At 41.0% G+C, this 20,244-nt stretch overlaps 1 protein-coding gene across 13 annotated transcripts in view; it reads left to right on the forward strand.

Annotated features, from left to right (window-relative positions):
- The window catches only part of AKAP13 (A-kinase anchoring protein 13), a 320,707-nt gene that overhangs the window by 79,777 nt on the left and 220,686 nt on the right, over positions 1-20,244 (forward strand). For 12 of the 13 annotated variants that reach the window (XR_013364374.1, XM_077871282.1, XM_077871307.1 and 9 more), the window contains exon 2: positions 5,071-5,114. Coding sequence is in view for 12 of the 13 variants with exons in the window: in XM_077871282.1 (XP_077727408.1) it covers positions 5,082-5,114 (33 nt within the window). In the remaining variant the exon portion in view is untranslated. Of the gene's footprint in view, positions 1-4,666; positions 4,764-5,070; positions 5,115-20,244 lie in introns of those variants that run through there. The other variant, XM_077871292.1, reaches the window with a different exon arrangement.

Genomic DNA, 20,244 nt, shown 5'->3' on the forward strand with positions numbered 1-20,244 from the left:
CTACAAAAGTAGTATCTGTTCAATGTCTGAATAGTTAGGATTAAGAAACAGATAACTTAAGAATGAAAATTGGCTGTTATTTTCAGAAATATGTGTGTTTAACATTTTGTTATTTTGTTCCTCCAGATTCTTTTCTACGGTTATTTTGTTATATCTTACAATTGTGATTTACCCACCAATGTGTTTTTAGATAAATGCATCTCTGGATACCTGATGCCTTTTATCTTGACCACTTATGGTTTTCCAAGTATTTTCCTTGGTAGTCTCCATTGAGACCCAGAAATTGCAGGAAAGATCTGTGTCTGGCACTTTGCTAAGCACCTCACTTGGATTCTCTCTTTTAATTCTTCCACTGACACCATGCTGGAATTCTTATGCTCTCACTGCACATAAAGAGACTGAGGTTACACAGTCCACTGACTTACTTGCTCAAGGTCATACAGTTAATCACTAGAGAACTTGGGATGCCCACCCACGTAATTTGATTGCTGGTCTAGAGGATATTGTATAAGTACTCTAGAACTTCGCTGTGCTGAGAAATCTTTTCTAGCTGAAAATATATGAGCCCTCCAGAGTGATTGCATGGGGACACCCTGCTTCTTTAGCTTATTAAGAGGTATTTTGTTAGGTTTTGATCTGTAGTTGGCACTCTAGGGGAACACTGGCTGAATCTAGTCCACTGCCTCCTTTTGTAAAGAGTTTTATTGGAACATGGCAACACCCATTCATTTACTTATTGCACCAGAAAACCTATGACCTGGCAAAGCCTAAAATGTTTACCATCTAGCCTTTTAAAGAAAATGCTTGCCTGGACACCAGTCATTATGAAGGCATGTCATTTTTTGGTAGCTTCTGGTGGTTTTGCGTTCATTTGTTCAGGCACTCTGGTTGGTAGAATTGTTTACTCTTCGTTAGTCCCCCCCAAACCAACCAAATAGCCCCTCCTACTTTATGCCTGAGTTTCCTTGTGATCCTTTAGAGCAACTGAGTTTCTTCAGAATCCTTTGCAGATAGTGTGACCCGTAAACGATTCCGGAACTTTTGCCTCTGTTAACCTCTGTAAGCACTGCATATCCCACACTGATCGCTGATCCTTCTGATGATGCTGTGCGCCTGGTGCCCTGTGAGGGAAAGGCTGGTGAGCATTTGTTCTGAAGTGCAGGGAGAGGTTGTAGCCTGTGTCTGCTTGTCCAGCAGCACCCTGCGAGCTGCCAGAGAATTGTCAGAGAACTGCTCTGACATCACTGAGACTGTTGCATTCGGGGTGGAGAAATCCTGCTTGGACATAAAGTGAATGTGTTGCTTTTGTACAACAGTAAACTATTCCTTTTGCTTTCTTTCGGCATTTTGCAATAAAATGGAAAATGTGAGAAGAATGAAAACACTTAATTACTGAGTTTGTTTTTATTCTTCACCCTGCAGATTTATGACTGGACAGAATCCTAGCCGGCTCCTGCTGAGTGGCAGATTTGGTGAACATACTTGAAATCACATCATTTCAGTGTTTGAATTTTTTTTAAAGATTTTATTTATTTATTCATGAAAGACACACACACACACACAGAGAGAGAGAGAGAGAGAGAGGCAGAGACACAGGTAGAGGGAGAAGCAGGCTCCATGCAGGGAGCCCGACGGACTTGATCCCAGGACTCCAGGATCACGCCCTGGGCCAAAGGCGGCGCTAAACCGCTGAGCCACCCAGGGATCCCATAAGTGTTTGAATGTTGATATTTCCATTTCATAGTCTTTCAAATGGTGTGCAGCATTTAGTGTCCCACCACGTCTGTCATGTGTTGTACTTGTGTTATGTGAAAGGAGCCCAGGGAAGTGTGGACTTGGTCAACATCATTCACTAGTGTCTGGGTAAGAACTAAATTGTAGGGTTTTTCTCTCTGAAAATTCCTTGATGAAATCATTAATGGACAGAGTGCATTCCTTAACTTTCCTTTTCGGAAGGCTTGATGAAGAATCTGTAGACAAAGCAAAGACTTTCAGTTGGGGCTTAGAGAATAAATTTGTTTGTTTTTTTTTGTTTGTTTGTTTTTTGTTTTTTTGTTTTGTTTTGTTTTTTGTATGTTTACTCTGACCCAAAGACTGCCTTCCTGCAATAGGCTCCTTTCAAAAAACACAGTTGTCAAGTAAAGTAAGCACACTTAAATGTGTAAAGTTGGGCACTATATGTAGCAAGTTTTCTGGTGGCTTAATGTCAAAACTGTTCTGAGTACTGGAGCCAGTTTGGGGGTCTGGAACCCTCTCCACATGTTACTTCTGTCAAACACTTCTTAATCTCTTAGATTTTCATGGGGTAAATGTCACCTCATAGAGGCCTTCCCTCAGTACCATGTTTAAAACCTTTTGTTCCTCTTTTTCATTTTCCTCCATAGAACTTATCACTGAAAACCATTTATTTTACTGTCATATTTAAGTGTGTTACTCTCTACAATAAAGCTCTGTGAAGGTTGGGAATTTTGTCTCTATTCCTTCTATACCCTCAGTGCCTCAGTACCATGCCTGGTACATTGTACAGGCACAGCAATTAACAGCAATGGAGTCGTCTGTCTCTGATGTTTGTAGAACAGGCACTAGAGGTGAAATGAGCTAGTTTGTGAATTGAGGTCATTCAGGAGATCCTGAAAAGCACATCAGATGGGGTTTGATTCTGGGCTCTCCTTAAAGTTGGTAATAAGTAACTTAGTCATTGAAAGACTTGATTTTTTTTTTCACCAGTGAAATGGGGAAAATGTCTTTTTACAGGGATTAAAGATAATGTTGAACATAAAGTTCATAAATATTAGGCCTGTCTTTTCTCTTGTGTGTCAGTGTTGAAGAAGCCGAAGCAATCTGAATTTACCAATCTGTTGCTTCTGGGGTCATTGCCTTGATGACTTCTGACAGCTTTATTCTTTCAACAGCCTCTGTTGCCAGCATAACAATGACCTGTCCCTTTGACCAGTGTGGGAGGACAGACACTTTGTCATTCCTCTTTAATCCTCATATCAGAACAACTTGTATGGGTTCTGGCTTTGATATATGTTTAGGCGAGTTCATAATACCATACAGTTGAGATGCATCAGCCCTTCCTGAGAGCCATGTGAGTTCAACCAGCCCTTTTATCCAAATGCAGCAGCAGCTGCTCAAATAGGTTGATGTCTGTGATCTTTGCAAACTAAGTTGTCATAAGTTTCTTGGCAGATGAAGAAACATCAGAGGGCCAATAAGTCACTAGTGCGTCTCCCTAGATTTCTCCACTTGTTATGGGTTACTGAAATGTTAATTCCTGTTTTAGTTTCCACGGATACTTCTTGAGGGGAACACTTCAGAAGTTAGTTAAGGCAAATTGGTTTATAAAGTTATAGGTTCTTTTAGTCCTTTGTCCCAGGCAAGTCTGGACATGATCTGGAAAGCTGATTAAAAGGCTAGTGAACACAGTGAGCTTAATTTTAAATTAAATGGATATTTAATGCATTGAGAAAAGTACTCAAGCACTTTTTCTTTTCCATCCATGCTTTCTATTTGAATTTGATGGACTGGAGATCTGCCTTATTTTTCTACTAAATGAGTTATTGGTACATTTCTCAAGTTTGGTTTTCACTGTGGATTTTTGCAGGTGATTTTAGCACCTAAGGGTACAAAATCATTCCATGAAGACAGGAAGGAAAGTGCCAAGAAGCCAGGAGGTGTCTCAGTGCGGGGAGTGGGCCAGAGAATGAACAGGGGTGGATGTGGAGGTGGTCTGCCAATGTGGCCGAACCCCCAGGCTGTTGGCAAAACATGCTGAAAAGCCTGTGGCCTGCAAGTGGTTGGGGGATGACTGGGTTTAGGAGCCCGATTATAGCTTTGGTTTTTGTTTTTTTTCCCATAAGTGTGTGTTAACTGCTTTTTGGGTGAGCCTTGATCTTGGACATACACATACCACAGCCTGACCAAACTGGCAGATCTGGGAGGATTTCAGTATCGGGAGGATTCTGTTACTTAGATTACACATGGTTGCTGAGGCATTCATTGCTCTTTATTCTAAACATTTAGCCATTGATAAGCTGCTGTTAGTGCTATTTGGATTTCAATTTACTGTTAGGTTTTTGTAATCTGGTAGAACACAAAGAATGTGATTTTATCTATTTTTTGCATGTGCGAATGACATTTCTGTACTGTTGTTTATACTACTGGTTAGTTACCGTGTGCCTTAATTTAATCCATTTAACTTACTATGAGTAAGAAACTTTCTTAGATCAAATTATAATCCAGTCCTTTGGGGTCTGCCTCTCTGACTCCTATGAGGACAAGATCAGCTTATACTCATTCAGGGTGTTTGGAAAAGGGCCTGCCATCCTGAAGTCCACAGTTCTGGGCCATGGTATTTTAACTTGAAGCTCCTGGTCAAATCTCCCAAGTTAAACCTTGAGAGCATGCTGTTTTTGATATTCAGGAGGGTATTAGACAATCCTACGAGTCTTCTCTAAAGTTCTTCCTAAGATTTTTGCGAGCATTCATTTAGTGAAGATAACAGTTGGGAACCGAGCTATTAATTTTGAGCGGGGATGGGAGGGGGTAACAGCGTGTATATGGTGGAGGCCAGCCGTATCTTCCCTTCTTTGCAGGGTATCCTCCCTTCTCTGTGGGCAGACAGGAAGAGTGTGCTCTGGCCCACTGTACCCCTGTCCCCAACTCCCTGGTGAGGCTGGAGGAGACCCTGACCATGCAGCACTTCTTGAATTTGGGCAATTATGTAAAAGTATAACTGAATGTACACTGGTTTTGCTTTGGTAAGTGCATTTAATACTCTGTTGGTTGTTGAAAATTCTCCTAGGACAGTGGAGCCTTTTGTGTTTATTTTTCAATCAGAAAGTCTTTCTCCTCAGTCGAAAGGATTGAAGTGAGGCTATAAGAAGTTTTGCAGTCCCTGACCTTCTAGCCTTCCCTAACCTCTAAGGAAAGCCAAGCATCCAACAACCTCAGACTTCTGATTGTGTTCATATGGCCATACGTGACATAGAGCATTTGCAGCTTTTATATTTTTTTGGTGATAGCTTTTAATTTCATTCTCACTTATTTCTTCCTTTTCTGTTTCAGTGTCCTGGGTCATGAAACTTAATCCACAGCAGGCTCCATTATATGTGAGTAAATCATGAGATTTCTTATTTTCATACTCATCTCTGCCTTTTATTTGTTATGAGGAAATTCAGAAATGCTCTCATGTGCTTATCACAGGAATTTTTAACCATCTACATGAGTAGTGTACTTCAGAAATTGAATTTGATTTGGCAAATGCTAAATGACTCCTGCATGGCTGGCACTGAGCTGGGAACAACGAATAGCTGTAAGATGTGTGAGGTAAACTTGTCAGGTGGCAAGCGGCACATCAAACAGTTGCACTGTCCTGCAGAACGATGCCTATGCCAATGCCTATGCCAAGGCTGCTTCTTTTCACTGTCAGCACATTTACAGAAACGTGCTGTGGAGATCTTCCTGCTGCCATTGGGAGTTACCCTGTGTTGCAACTAGGTGGCACTCTGTCATTGGTGAGAGTGCTGTTTACGTTAGGGCTCGGGTGGAAGCTGATAAATCATCTCCCGAAAGTGAGGCAACTATCAGATGAAGTGGATAAGTCAATGAATCAAGGCTGGAAAAGGTAAAGTGTAGGTGATTCTTTTTTTTCTTTTTAATTACCAAGAGAGTGCATTAGCTGCATGAGGGTGGTGAAAAATGGTGAGGGGTCCCCTCAGGGGTGTGGATAGATAAAGCTGCCAGAGGCCAGCGGATATTGGATTGGTGTGGTCTGGAGAGAGTGAGGAAAATGTCATTGATGGAACAGTATGTTGGAGATGAAGCATTTGGTTGGATGAAAAGTCCTCAGAATTTGTTCAAGACCTAAGACAGATAGTAGAGGGGATGAGTGACTGTGAGCATGGTATTTGATGCACGGTGGAAGGGTGGGCACTGGAAATGGCCCAGCTGCATTTGTGTTGAGGAGTAATGAGAGACAAGTCTATAAAGGGTATCAAAGGTCAGCTGTGAAGGCAAAGATGTGAGAGCTCCTGAGGAACCTTCAGTGGGGTTATTTTAAATCTGTCAGTTTTATGCACTTTTTTATTTTAAGCCATACGATGTTAGTAATAGTCCTATACCTGTCTAGCATACAACATTCATGCGATCACTTTTCTACACAGATGATTTTTATGTTAAATGTAACCTATAAAGAAAATATATGCATTCTTAGAAGGCATTTTATGTATTTCTTTCCAGACTACTTGGAGAGAATGTGTTATGTTCAACAGTGGGTTTGCACATGAACTGAACACCTTGGACTTTTAAAAACAGCTCTTATTGAGATATAATTCACACACCATAAAACTCACACATTTAAAGCCTGCGATTCAGTGGTTTTTAGTGTATTCACAGTTATGTAATCATAACTGTCATCTAACTTGAGAAGATTTTCTCATCCCGAAAAGAAGCTCCTTACCTATTAGTAATTACTCAACCATTCCCTGCCTTTCCCTAGCCCCTGGCAACCACTTACCCACTTTCTGTCTTTATGGAGTTACTTATTCCGCAAATTTCATGTAAATGGAATCATACAACACGTGGACTTTTGTGACTGGCTTGTTTTCCATAGTGGAACATCTTTAATTAAGGTACATGTTAAAGCAACTTTGTTCCTTTTTATTGATGGGTAATACTCTGTGGTATGGCTGTGCCACATTTTATTTCTCTGTTCATTAGTTGATGGCCATTTGGCCTATTTCCACTTTTTGGATATTACGAATAATGTCGCTATGAGCAGCAGTTTTTGATAGACTTTGTATTTTCATTTTTCTTGTGATTGGACTTAAGAGTACAATTGCCTGCTTACATGATGACTCTCTGTTTAACGTTTTGAGGAATTGCCACGGTTTCCTCAGTTGCTGCACTGTTTTATGTTCTCACCACCAATGTTGAGGGTCTGTGTCTCCAAATTCTTACCAACACCTGATGGTACCTGACTTCTGGATTGTTGCCATCCTGGTGGGTGTGAAATGATAACTCATTGTGGGTTTTTTTTTTTATTAAACATTTTATTTATACTTTGAGAGAGAGAGAGCAGAAGTGGGGTGAGGGGCAGAGGGAGAAGCAGACTCCCTGTAGAGCAGGGAGCCTGACATGGGACTCAATCTCAGGATCCTAGGATCCTGACCTGAAACAAAGGCAGATGCTTAACCAACTGAGCTACTCAGGCTCCTGCTTATTGTGGTTTTATTTTGCATTTCTCTAGTGGCTAATGATTGTGAGCATCTTTTTAGATCCTTTTGCCCATTTATATGTCTTTGAAGAAATGTCTATTTGGATTCCTTGCTTATTTTTAATTTTCTTTTTTGTTGAATTTTAAGTGTTCTTTATATATTCTGGATTCAAGTCCCTTATCAGATAGATGGCTTGCAAAAACTTTTGCCCACCATAAGGATTATCATTTCATTTTGTTGATGGTACCCTTTGAAGCTCAAAAGTTTTTAATTTTGATTATGTCCAAATTACCTGTTACTTACTACTTGTCCTTTTGGTGTCATATCTACAAAAGACTTTGCCTAACTCAGGGTCACAAAAAAATTTAACCTCCTATGTTTTCTTTTATGAATTTTATAGTTTAAGCCCTTACATTTAAGTGTATGGTTCTGGAATACATTTTTTTGTATGCTCTAAGGGAGGGTTCCATTTTTCATATATGGACATCTAGGTGTCCTTGCACCATTTGTTGAGAAGACTTCTTTCTACATTGAATTTTCTTGGGCACGCTTGTTGAAAATTTATCATAAATATAAAGAATTACTTCTGGACTGTTAAGTCTCTTCCTTTCCAGTATGTCATCTTAATTTCTTTAGCAATGATTTACAGTTTTCAGTGTATACAAACCTTATACTTTATTTTAATTCTTCTTGATGCTATTGCAAATTACAGGTTTCTTAATTTCATTTTCAGATTGTTCATCGTTAGTGTATAGAAATACAGTTGATTTTTTTAAAAAGATTTTATTTATTTATTCATAGAGATGGGGGGAGAGAGAGAGAGAGAGAGAGAGAGAGAGGCAGAGACAAAGGCAGAGGGAGAAGCAGGCTCCACGCAGAGAGCCTGACGTGGGACTCGATCCAGGGTCTCCAGGATCACGCCCCGGGCTGCAGGTGGCGCTAAACCGCTGTGCCACCGGGGCTGCCCACAGTTGATTTTTATATATTGATCTTACAACCTCAGCCTTGCTGAACTTGTTTTATTGGTTAAAAGTTACTTATTTATTTATTTTTAAGATTTTATTTATTTGAGAAAGAGTGAGTGAGAGAGAAGGAGCCAGGGAGGGGCAGACGGAGAGGGAGAAGCAGACTCTCTGGACTCCAGGATCAGGACCTGAGCTGAAGGCAGACACTTAACCAACTGAGCCACCCAGGTACCCCGGTTAATAGTTTTTTAATGGATCCCTTAGATTTTCCTGTATACCGATCATATCCTCCGAAAATACAGATAGCTTTCTTGCTTTCCTATCTAGAATGCCTTTTCTTTTTCTTTCCTGATTGCCTGAGTAGAACTTCCAGCATAGTGTTGAGTAAAACTGATGAGAGCAGATATCCTGGCCTTGTTTCTGATGTTAAAGGGAGAATATTGGGTCTTTCACCATTAGGATTAGGTATGATGTTGTTAGCTATGAGTTTTTCATAGATGCATTTATCATGTTGAAGAAGTTCCCTTCTGTTCCTAGTTTGAATATTTTTATCATGAAAGAGCATTGGATTTTGTCAGAGTTTTTTGTTTTTTTTTTTTCATCTGTGAGATGATCATATGGGTTTTTTTTCCTTTTATTTTTTTTTAAAAAGATTATTTATTTATTCATGAGAGACACAAAGAAAGAGAGAGAGAGAGAGAGAGAGAGAGAGAGGCAGGCAGAGACACAGGCAGAGGGAGAAGCAGGCTCCATCTAGGGAGCCTGACACGGGACTTAATCCCGGGTCTCCAGGATCACGCCATGGGCAGAAGTCGGCACTAAACCGGTGAGCCACCCAGGCTGACCTTTTTCCTTTCTTTTCATTGGTATAGTTTATTAGGTTGATTGGTTTTGAATGTTAAACCAACCTTGCATTCTTGGAATAAATCCTATTTTGTCATATATAATCCTTCTCCTATGTTGCTGGATTTGGTTTGCTATATATAGTTTTATGTCTATACATAAAAGATAGAGTCTAGTTTTCTTCTGATGTCCTTGTCTGGCAGCATATGATTCCCAGATATGTCCATGACTTAATCTCCAGAACCTGTGACTATTTCTCTTACTTGGCAAAAGGGACTTCACAGATTTGATTAAGGGTCCTGAGATGCGAGCTTCTCTTGAACTATCTAGGTAGCCCAGTCTAATCACAAGGGTTCTTAAAAGTGAGAGAGGAGAATCACGAGTCAGATTTGTAGATGCTACACTGCTAGATTTGAGGAAGGAAGGGGCCATGAGCCAAGGAGTGCAGCCTCTGGAAACTGGAAAAAGCTAGGAAACAGTTTTTCCTTAGAGCCTCTCAGGGTACCCAGACCTACAGACATCTTTATTTTAGCACAATGAAAGTTGTTTCAGACATTTGACCTCCAGAACTGTAAGATGAGAAATTAGTGTCAGTTAAAGCCTCTGAGTTTGAGATGATTGGTTGTAACAGCAGTAGGAAATGAATATAGTCGTAGTTTGGAAAAATTAATTGATGGCGGCATGAAGGATAATTTAGGGGAGAGTAGAGGCAGAGAGATCAGTTAGAAGTTTTCTGATTTTGCCATCATGGGATCTGAGAACTCCAGAGTTAATGAGGACCGTGGGCGTTACGTGCCTCTCTGTTGTGGAGTGGGGACACAAGTTCTGAAGATGATGTGATGAGGTGGTACAGCTAATCCATGACAAAATTATGATTTAAATCTGTATTTTTGGACTTAGTCATAGAAACTGCTGTAAAGCGTGTTAAGCATAAAAAAGCTCTTTAGAGGGAAGCAAGGCTCTTTAGAAATGAGTTCTAAGGAATATTCTTAATAAAGGAAGTTCTTCTAATTGGGCAGGCCAAACTGAAGAAAATTTTAACTTCAGATTTTAAGTATGCCTGTCTGCAAGAATACTTAGGGGTAATTTGTTATCAATTTTTTAAAAGGAGGGTGACAGTGTATCTTGTTTTCAGTGAATAGAGTCAGGTCATGGGCATTTCTGCTATTCTGGTAAAGAGAGGTAACTGTTACATCCTGTGTCCAGTGGACAGGGGGTCACTTCTCTGTACCCAGAGGAAGAAGGAAGAAGCGAAAGAAGAGAAAATATGTTCAAATTTTTCTTTCAGTTTATATTTGGGATCTGCCAGGGGTTAAGTATCAGTAGAAGAGAGAAAACTCTTCCTAACTAAGAAAAAACACTGGATTCTGAGAACTTTTATCTGTAAGAAAGGAAAAACTAGCTGGATTACAAATATTTTACTTAGTCTTTGAATAAAGATGTATCCAGAAGAAGTTACAATAATTAAAAACGTAGGAAGGTTTCCAAACTGTGCAGGTGGCAGTACCATTGAATGTTTGCATGGGGCCATTTTAACGAATTCTTTTAATGACTTGTACACAATGGTATTGGGGACAGTGGCCTGGAACTCGAGAGCCCAGGCATGTAATGTGGCTGTGCCTGGGTTTTCGTGTTTTGTCAGCCCTGTGTTCCCACTAAGGGCCTCTGAGGCTCCATGGAGGCACTGATCTCGCCAGATGAATTGCTGAGAATTGAAGGGTTACAGACTTAGACAAGTTGAGAAGTGTCTGTCTAGGTGACAAGGGCCTAGAGAGTTTAGTGGGAGTAGACATGGAGAGGCTGTGTCAAATGCAAGAAGTATTTTTGAAAAAGCAGCAGGACCAAACAATAGGGGGAGGAATGAAAGAAAAGTAGGACAGTTGATTGAGAATTTGAGTGCGAGTGACAGCTGATGCAATTGCCAGATACGGAAAAGAAGCGCTGAGCTTGTTCTCCAGGCATGTTGAAGGGTATCTTGTCGACTGCTGGAGGGATGGGCATGGAACTGGGAATTCATTCTTTCATTCAGGTGCCTGCTTTGCTCCAAGCTCTGTTCTGGATGCTGAGATTTTGCTATAAACGAAACACAAGGGGCTCTGCTCTCAAGGTACTTGTATTAATGTGAGGAGAAGGCAGACAACTCATAAGCGGGAAAACACATCAGGAGGAAAAACTTTACAAAAATGAATAAAACATGATGTGATGGTGCCAGACTCAGGACTGTTTTAGGTTGCATGATCAGGGAAGGTGTGCTATTTAAGCTGAGATGTGGGGGCGCCTGGGGTTTCAGTGGTTAAGAATCTGACTCTTGGTTTTGGCTAAGGTCACAATCTCAGGATTGTGAGATCTAGCCCTGTGTAGGGCTCCACACTCAGCGAGGAGTCTCCTGGAGATTCTCACTCTCCTTCTGCCCCTCCCCCTCTAAAATAAAATACAATAATATAAATCTTTAATCTGGGACCTGAATGACAAAAGGAGCCAGCCATGCAAAGATGTTGACATGGTGTTCTATTCTAGCCCAAGGGAATAGGTGTACAACAGGTGTACAGGATCTAAAGTGAAGAGGCCTGGCTTGATAGATTTGAGGAACAGAAAAAACAGTGGCTGAGACTCAGAACAATGTGAGTGTGGGCACCCTCTTTCCTTTCCACGGGAAGAGGTCAGTGACTGAGGGAGGAGGTGAGGGGAAAAGCCTGATGGAGGATTTCACGGACCATGGGCCACCTCCCTGGGTCTGTCTTTCTTCATGCCCAATTCCCAGCACAGCGCTCATCTCTGAGTCAGGTGCTCTGAAGACTGTAGCAGCTCCCATGGCTTAGGGTCAAGTCAGACCTCTTAGGGATTGAGGATTTGTCCTAATGTAGATGTTGGCCCTGAGCAGACCCACTTCTTAGGCAGTTTAAACACAGTATTTTGGAAACAGAGTTTGGGCACGTTGTGGTTATCTTTTAAGATCCATGTTTTCAATGTAAATTGGATATTTTTTGAGTTGAAGAACATTTTTTTTTAGCAGATTTGGCTCTCACTTTAGAGTGTAATAAAAAAAGTGCTTATTTTTAATAATACTCTTTTATGACTGAATTGCTTCTTGGGAGAAAAACTTTTCCAAATTACTTGTTACTGTCAGTCCATTTATGAACTTAAAGGATGTATGATATGATTTAAGAATAGTCCTTTCACTTTGTGGTTTTCTGTGAATACTTCCCCTGCTGGTGTGACACTCATTTGCATACACCTATATAACCTTTCTGGATAATAGCTTCTTAAAAACGAGTCCCTATTAGTATAGTCCTTCTAGTTTACAAAAGCACTTTTGCATGTGTTATGCCCTTTGGTTGTCCCAGCAACTAGGTGAGGGTGAAGAAGCCACATTGTGACCCTCATCATACTAAGGGAACAGCTCAAGATGGCTCATCTAGTAAAATGCAAAAGGTAGGGCTTTACCCAGAAATCGTGGTTCTCAGACCCATTTTCTTTCTTCTGTAGACCAAGCTGTCTCACACAGTTTTCCATAAAACACAAATATCACAGCACTTAATATGCTAGAGACTTGTACAGGTAAAGCCCCCCCCCCCCCCGCTTTGTGAATAAGTAACCCAACATTCATCTTCCATTTCTTGTGGTTTTAAATTTTTTAAAAAAAGATTTTATTTATTTATTCACCCCACCCCCCCTCCACATGTGTGCGCGCAGAGACACAGGCAGAGGGAGAAGCAGGCTCCGTGCAGGGAGCCTGATGTGGCACTTGATCCCAGGACTCCAGGATCATGCCCTGGGCTGAAGGCAGGCGCTAAACCACTGAGCCACCCAGGGGATCCCCTAAATATTTTAAATGTTTTATGTAAGTTCAGATTTATAGGGAGGTTACAAGAATACCACTTCATTTCTACCCCTTTCTTACTAACAGCATTTAATCACATTTACCTATTACATATTTTTGAATTGTTTGAAAGTTGTAGACATTCTACCCTATTCTCTCCCTATTTCAGCATATATTTCCTAAGAACTAGGACATTCTCTTTCATAACCACAGTGCAATTAGCAAAAACAGGAGTTACAACATTGATGTAATAATACCCTTATGTAACGTAAGTCCATATCCAAATTTCTCCAGTTATCCCAATAATGTCCTTTATAGCATCCTTTTCCTCGCCCCTCCCTTCCGCTCCCCTCCCAGTTTAGGATCTAATCCAGGATTACACATTGTATTTATTTATATCTCCTTAGTCTCTTAATCAGGAACAGCTCTTGTGCCTGTCTTTCATGATATTGACATTTTGGAAGAGTATAGGTCAGTTGTTTATGAAGCAGTTGGGGTTTATATGTTGTTTTTCTCCATATTTTAGCTGGAATACTACTTAAAAGATGCCCTTCCTGGCATACCATGTTAGGAGGACACCTGACACATTCTTGTTGGATTATTGGAGATGTTAACTTTGATCCCTCGGTTGGAGCGGTGTTAAATTGGCTTAGTTTAATTTATCTGTTCTGAAGGAATTAGACATTTTTTAGAGACAGTGTAATTCTTCACTTCTCCCCTCTAATGCTGTTATTGGCTTGGAAGTACTTTCTGCATATTGGATTTTCCTAAAATGGGCACCCTTGTTTTCTGTAAGGTGTACCTTTGAATGTAGATGGAAGGGCTCATGTTAACAGAGAGCTCACTGTAATTAATTGCTTGAGGTTTGAACAGAGCATTGTCTCTGCCCTTGTGGATCTTGTGGATACACACAGGGTTTTCAAATAAATGTAGTTCTCGTCTAAGCTGTTCCAAGCACATTTCACATGGAACATAGTAGGCACTCAGTGAACATTTGTTGAGCAAGTGAATGAAATTCAATATAGATAAAACTACTAAAATTTTAATAAAATCTGCTTCGTTTTGGTACAGCAACAGTCTTAAAGTTGCTCACTGCTTTCCAAGTTTTTTATTTTTAATTTACTTGTGAGGTCCCTGATTACTTAGTGATGCCGTTTTTGTGATTGAAGGTGTTGTAAACAAGGAAATAAATGTGCTAATGATGTCTTTATTGTACATATGTGACTTCCTTTACAGTTGTGAGGAAATCTGTACAGCCATCGCTACAAAGCCTATGTAAATATAGAATGTCTGATAGAGTGTTATTCTATAGATGCATTCTTTGAGATTTACTTACTTAGTCATTTAGCACATTGAGAAGCCATACTAGAACTAGTGCCTGTATCTCTTGAGTCCTGAATTATGATCTCTAATCCTTAGGGGACTTATGGTCTGAGCCGCTTGTTTATAGCAGACTGCATACAGCAAACCATGTGACTGCTAATATATATATATATTTTATGAACATGGTACACGTACCCTTTAGCTCCAGAGCCCTTCTCACTGTCAAGATAAAAGCATAGGCTTTTACCAGAAGGGGTAAGGGATGAGGGATGCTGTCCAATGATAAAAGAAAAAGTCAGGCACATGAAGCAAAGGTTTAGATATTTATAAAACAAACAAAATAGGCCCTACTACCACCCCCACACTAAGCACTATGGGACCTAGCAACCAAGTCAACTGGATGTTAGCAGCAGTAAACATATCCTCCCTCAGACTAACAGCTGAAAAGGAAGCAGGATTTTTAAATTTCCGAGGGAGGAGGAGGAAAGGGCTTTGGATGCCTCTTATCTCAGGCCCCAGGCTTGTTCTGGAAGAGATCTGATGAGGCCAGGCCTTAAGCTCTACAGGGTACAAGGAGACAGTGAGTGTCAAATGTCAAGAATAAGGAGACCTGGATGAATCCATACTTTTGGTGCCAGGGAAAGTTGCTTCCTTTCTCTCTTAGCACCTTACTTTTGTGGTGATGAACCAACCCCAGCAAGTGTCCCATATAGTCAGCTCTGTGAGAGGGAGTGAACTTTGTGGGAGAGGTCAGGGTGGGGTAACATTTGATGAGTTCTAGGAATCATTGTATTTTAGGGGTGATTGAGCCCAGTCATCTGGAAGAGTGAAGAAACTGAGCTACAGTGATTGAGGAATTTGCCTGAAGTTTCATGGGGGTTGCAGCAGATGTGATCAGGTAGCAGAAATTATAAATAATTGAGTCTAGCCTGTGTGCTCCAGGCAGGTCGGGTCACTAGTTGGTTTGAACTTAAGATTCAGAGTAGCTGCATAGAGAAGTCAAAGTACAAGACTTGGTGTAAGTGGGCTTAGTAAGAGGAAAAAAATAAAGGTACCAGTGGGAAGACTGGAAGGAAAAGAGGAGTATTTGAAAAGATAGCATTGTGGTCCTCTTTTGGGGTGAACCCATAAGGGTTAGAATGCCTTTATGTACTGTTAGACACACTGGAGAAGAGTTTAATAGTTACTGCTTGAAATCTCCCTTAAGTGGACGAAATTAGTGAAAATAAAATGTGTATTATACCTTTTGATAGAGGGAAGTCAGTCAGTAATAACCATCCCAATGAGTTACTTGATTGGGTATGTTGTATTTAGAGCTTCCTCTTCCAAGAGGAGGATGGGTGACTTCTTAGCCCCATACCAGTGAGAGGAAAGCCAAGGCCCTGGAACAGGAAGGCATTTATCTCCTAAAGTACATCTCCTGCAGCTCTTTGGTACTTGTTTTTATTAGAATAATTTTCTTGACCAGTTTCAAAAGTGTTCTAGTGGGCATAGGAATGATGGGCACATCATTAACACTTCATGGTTAATGATGCTCCAGAATGGATGGCTGTGGCCAACAGAAACCGAGAAGGTTTATATGGGTGATAATTTGCCGACTGAAATGACCATAAGAACACAAAAAAAGGGGACAACTTGGGGTGCATTTATCAGATCCTTTAACTATAAATTCATTTTCCTGTGGTCTTGAACATACCTCTCTAGGTCTCCCTCAGGAAAGCCAAAAGGCATTTTCCCTCTATAAATGAAATACTTTTTAAAACCAGAGAGGTACTCAGATGTGTGATGTAAATTGTGTTCCAAGGCATGCTCTGAGACTAGATGTGGGCTGATTACCACTACCTGCCATATGTTTGGGATAAAATCCACATTTATTAGATTTTCGAGGGGAAGAGCCATTCCAATTACAAAATGAATTTCCAGAACCCCAACAGATCTGGCTTATTATGTCCTTCTTGCTTTCTCCTTTTTCTTGAATATTCATTGGTTTTGCATATTACTGCTTCTGGGAGGAGGCAGAAGCATTCTGAGGATAGAGGAGCATTGTTGGAATATCTTTGCACTGAATGCCTCTTTTCACTGAAAACGTACCAAACAAAACAATATGTAATGATTAGAATTATTTCTGTTAGGACAGGGGCCATTTCTTATAATGATGTTGTTTGTCACAAGACACATGTTACGGTTTGGGTAATATTTCTGCTGTAGAGCCAGGGTAGTGAGGATCAAAGGAGTGACTAACTTGTCTAAGGATGCACAGCTGTGGTGGATGAAGAGTTCAAATCCTGCAAATGACTCCAAAGCCCATTTAACTAGGGGAGATCAAAAGAGCATTTCATTTGACTCCTATTTAGATCTTGAGAAAATCTTATCGGAGTGATTTTCTGCCACTACATTGGATTCTTTTTGACCCTGGACTTCAGTTTCCAGCTTTTGTGAAGACTTGGACTCTGTGCCATGGATTAGTGTTCTCTCTGCGTGCTGATGAGAACAGCTCTCAGAGCCCAAACAGTTCCAGAAGGTGGGCTTGCACAGCAAGGGGATGTGCTTAGAACGAAGAGGTTTTAGAATTTTTATCAATTACAGCAATTTATTCTTGAATAAGTGTAGTTTGCATAAATAATCACAATTTTAAAGGGCCACAGAATTTAGGTTGCACAGAATTTAGCTCAGCATTCTCAGGTGGCTCTTTGTAGGAGAGAGGGCCTATGTGGTAATGGCCACATTTTATCAGTTCTTCCTGGGAAGTGTGTTTCCAGAGCAGGAGTTGAAATAACCTGGCTTTGCCCTCTACTTGGCTGTTAGGTTCCATTTTGCTCCTACAAAGAGAGTTTTATCAGCTTTCTGATCTCTTAAATGAATTACCTGCTTTTGCCTTAACAATACATATCTGATGGGTCTACTCCAACATTTTGTAGACTCATGGCCTTTTCCAGCCAGATCTGAGGTCTGTAATTATATAACAACACTTTGTCACCAGTGCCAGAAGAAATAAGGAAATCAAGTGTTCCTCAGTCTAGCTTCTGATGGTTTATAGAGTAAGAACTTTAGTTTCCTTCTGTTGGGCTTTTTCATCAGTCTCCAGAAACTTGATTAGAAGTCACTAGGTCCTGCATTTGTGAGTAGCATTTTTAAATTTTCCTTTGGCAGTTGCAGAGTGGATGCAGATATATACAAAGGGCAGGGCTTTTCAAGGCCTGTCTGCAGGATGACTTTAAAATCACTTGGTGTTTCCCAAGCATCTGAATGTCTGCTGGGTAGAGAGGGGCAGGGTTTGGAGTAGAAATTTCCATGTGGTTCTAGTGAAGAAAGGTATTGTGTCCAAAGAAGACCAAAATGTAAGGCTCTGTACTTTTAATTCATTCAAAAAGTATTTGTGAATCACCTGTTAAGGAAATAGAGGGTATAGTCTCAGAGGGATAGGTTCTTTCACAGGGGCTCCAGTGCATGAGCATGATCACATAAGCGCTACCTATCCAGGTGTTAGATGAGTTCTGTAGGTATGAGGGTTCATAGGAGAAAGAGTGAGATATTAGCAGAAATAGTTGAGAAGCCTCTAGGGAAGATGGGGGCTCTCTGAGCCTGGGTAGGCATGCTGTGGAGAGAGGGAAGAACAGAGAGAAGGAAATAGTGTTTTTTTTTTTTCTTTTTTCTTTTTTAAAGATTTCACTTATTTATTTGAGAGAGAGCAAGAGAGCACAAGCAGGAGAAGTGGCAGAGAGAAAAGGGAGAAGCTGGCTCCTTGCTGAGCAAGGAGCCCAGTGTGAGACTTGAAACCAGGACCCTGGGATCATGATCTGAGCTGAAGGCAGATGCTTAACTGACTGAGCCACCCAGGCAACCTGGGAAATACAATGTTTGATGGAAGGCATGGACATGGTGGTGTTGGGTGGTGAGGCATCTGGCTTGACTGGGGAGGACAGTTCACATGGGAGGATACCTGGAGATGATTTTCTGTAGAGCTGCTCTGTTCATTACAGTAGCCACCAGCTGCATGTAGTTATTTAAGTTAATATAAGTGAAATTAAATTAAAAATTCAGTTCCTCCACTGCAGAGTGCTCAGTTGTCACACATGGCTATCACTGCAGAAAATTCTGTTAGCCAGCCCTGGTATAGGGAATGTGGGATTTTACATAACAGGGTGGAGAGCAGCTGGAGATTGTCTGGCCAGGCACACAGCATGATGCCAGCAGGACCCAAAGAACACAAGTCAAGAGAAAGGCTGGAGATGGGGTACAGGAAGATGGTGAGGTGCTGTCAAGTGGTAAGCCTATCGCTTCATCGTTGCAGCACACCAAATGGAATGTGAAGCTGGTTAAGCTGTTCTGAAGGAAGAACCTACAGATTTGGTCTGATAGAATGACAGAAAGTCTCAGAGGAGCCACAGATATGACCATTGAGGGGGTCAGTATGAGAGGCCAAAAATGGCACAGCACCAGGGAGTGAGGCACATTCGGCAGGAGCTGCCTTGGAAGCCTGAGTGAGAACATATCTGTGCAACAACCAGAGGGTGGGAGTGAGGATAAAACAAGACGATGCAAACCCATGTCACAGGTGATGGATAGAAACTTTAAATAGAGGTGGTTTGTAAAGAGACCCATCCTGAGGCACCTGGATGGCTCAGTCGGTTAAGCATTGGACTCTTGATTTCAGCTCAGGTCATGATCTCAGGGTTATGAGATCGAGCCCTGTGTCAGGCTCCACACTCAGCAGGGATTCTGCTTGAGATTCTCTCTCTTCCCCTCTCCCCCTCATCCCCTGTCCCACCTCAAATAAATAAATCAATCAATCTAAGAAAATATTAAAGAGACCCATCTCTATTTTGATGAAAACAAGTAAATGTTCTACTTTGTGTGGCTTCCTCTTGCATCTTTAGCATATACACTTGTGCTGACAGTGCTCTCCCTGGTGTGGGTAGAAATTGAAGGTGGAACTGTTTACTGAGGACCTTCCATTAAGGTGATCTACGTTATCTCCTCATCCTTGTGAGGCCCATATGATGGATGAAAGAACTAGCTAGGAAGAAGTGAAGCAGGGATTCAAACTCAAAATCTTACTCCTTTATCTGTTACGTACAAATAAGGATGGTTTCACTCTCAGTTCCTCAAATTGATACTACTTCTCTTGGCCTCGTTTCTTGAAGCCTTGGTGCTTCTCTCACCTTTTACATCTAGTGGATGTCTTTAGCACTGAATTCTACTTGTCATCTTTCTGTCAAATTTAAGACATGGAGCCTATCCAAATTGTTTACAGCAATAATTAGTATGTGGGGTGATGTAGACTGACTTCCAACTGGACTGTTCTAGAGCACTGGTTTTCAGAGTGTGGTCCCTAGCTAGTGGCATGAGCATCACTAGGGATTCGTTAGAAATGAAAATTTTCAGGTCCTGCCCCATACCTACCAGATCAGAATGTATGGGGATGCCCCCCCCACACACACCATTTTTTTAATAAACCCTTCAGATTATGCTGATCCACCCCAAGAGTGTAAGCATGAACCAAATAAACAGGATAGTTTCAGATGCCCCTTTCTTACGAATTGAGGCTGTTTGGGTAGATTTAGGGCTTTCCACATGGCTGTTAACCCCTCACCAGCCGTTGACCATGCAGGTACATGGGAAATAACACGCATTTCAAAAGGACAGATCTGTGGTAGATTCCTAAATAGATTATTGCTAGATTATTGACTCAGAAAAATACCAAGGTGTGTAACACTGAGCACAATCTGGTTACCTTTTAGCAGAGGCAGTAGTGATTTTCAGGTATGGAAATTAATGTTCCCCCTTGTTTTTGACATTTTTATATCCTTTGGATTTCTTGTGAGTACTTCCTTGTGTGGTTGTGAATAATGAAAGCCAGATCTGCTTGGTGTAGCTAGTTAGCAAAGCAGGTCGTCATGCTAATGGAATTGGTAATGCCTGGGTCTTGGAATGAGGTGTAGACAGGCATCTTCCACACCTGATTTTTGGGCAGCAAAAATAAAAACTATTTTGAAGTCAGCCTTTGGGAGTTTAAAACTCCCAGGCCATGCTGATTCGATGATGCTTCAGGTAAACCACTTCCCACTCTGTG

The sequence above is a fragment of the Canis aureus genome, chromosome 2 (assembly GCF_053574225.1).
Source record: "Canis aureus isolate CA01 chromosome 2, VMU_Caureus_v.1.0, whole genome shotgun sequence".
NCBI classification, from domain to species: Eukaryota; Metazoa; Chordata; class Mammalia; order Carnivora; family Canidae; genus Canis; species Canis aureus.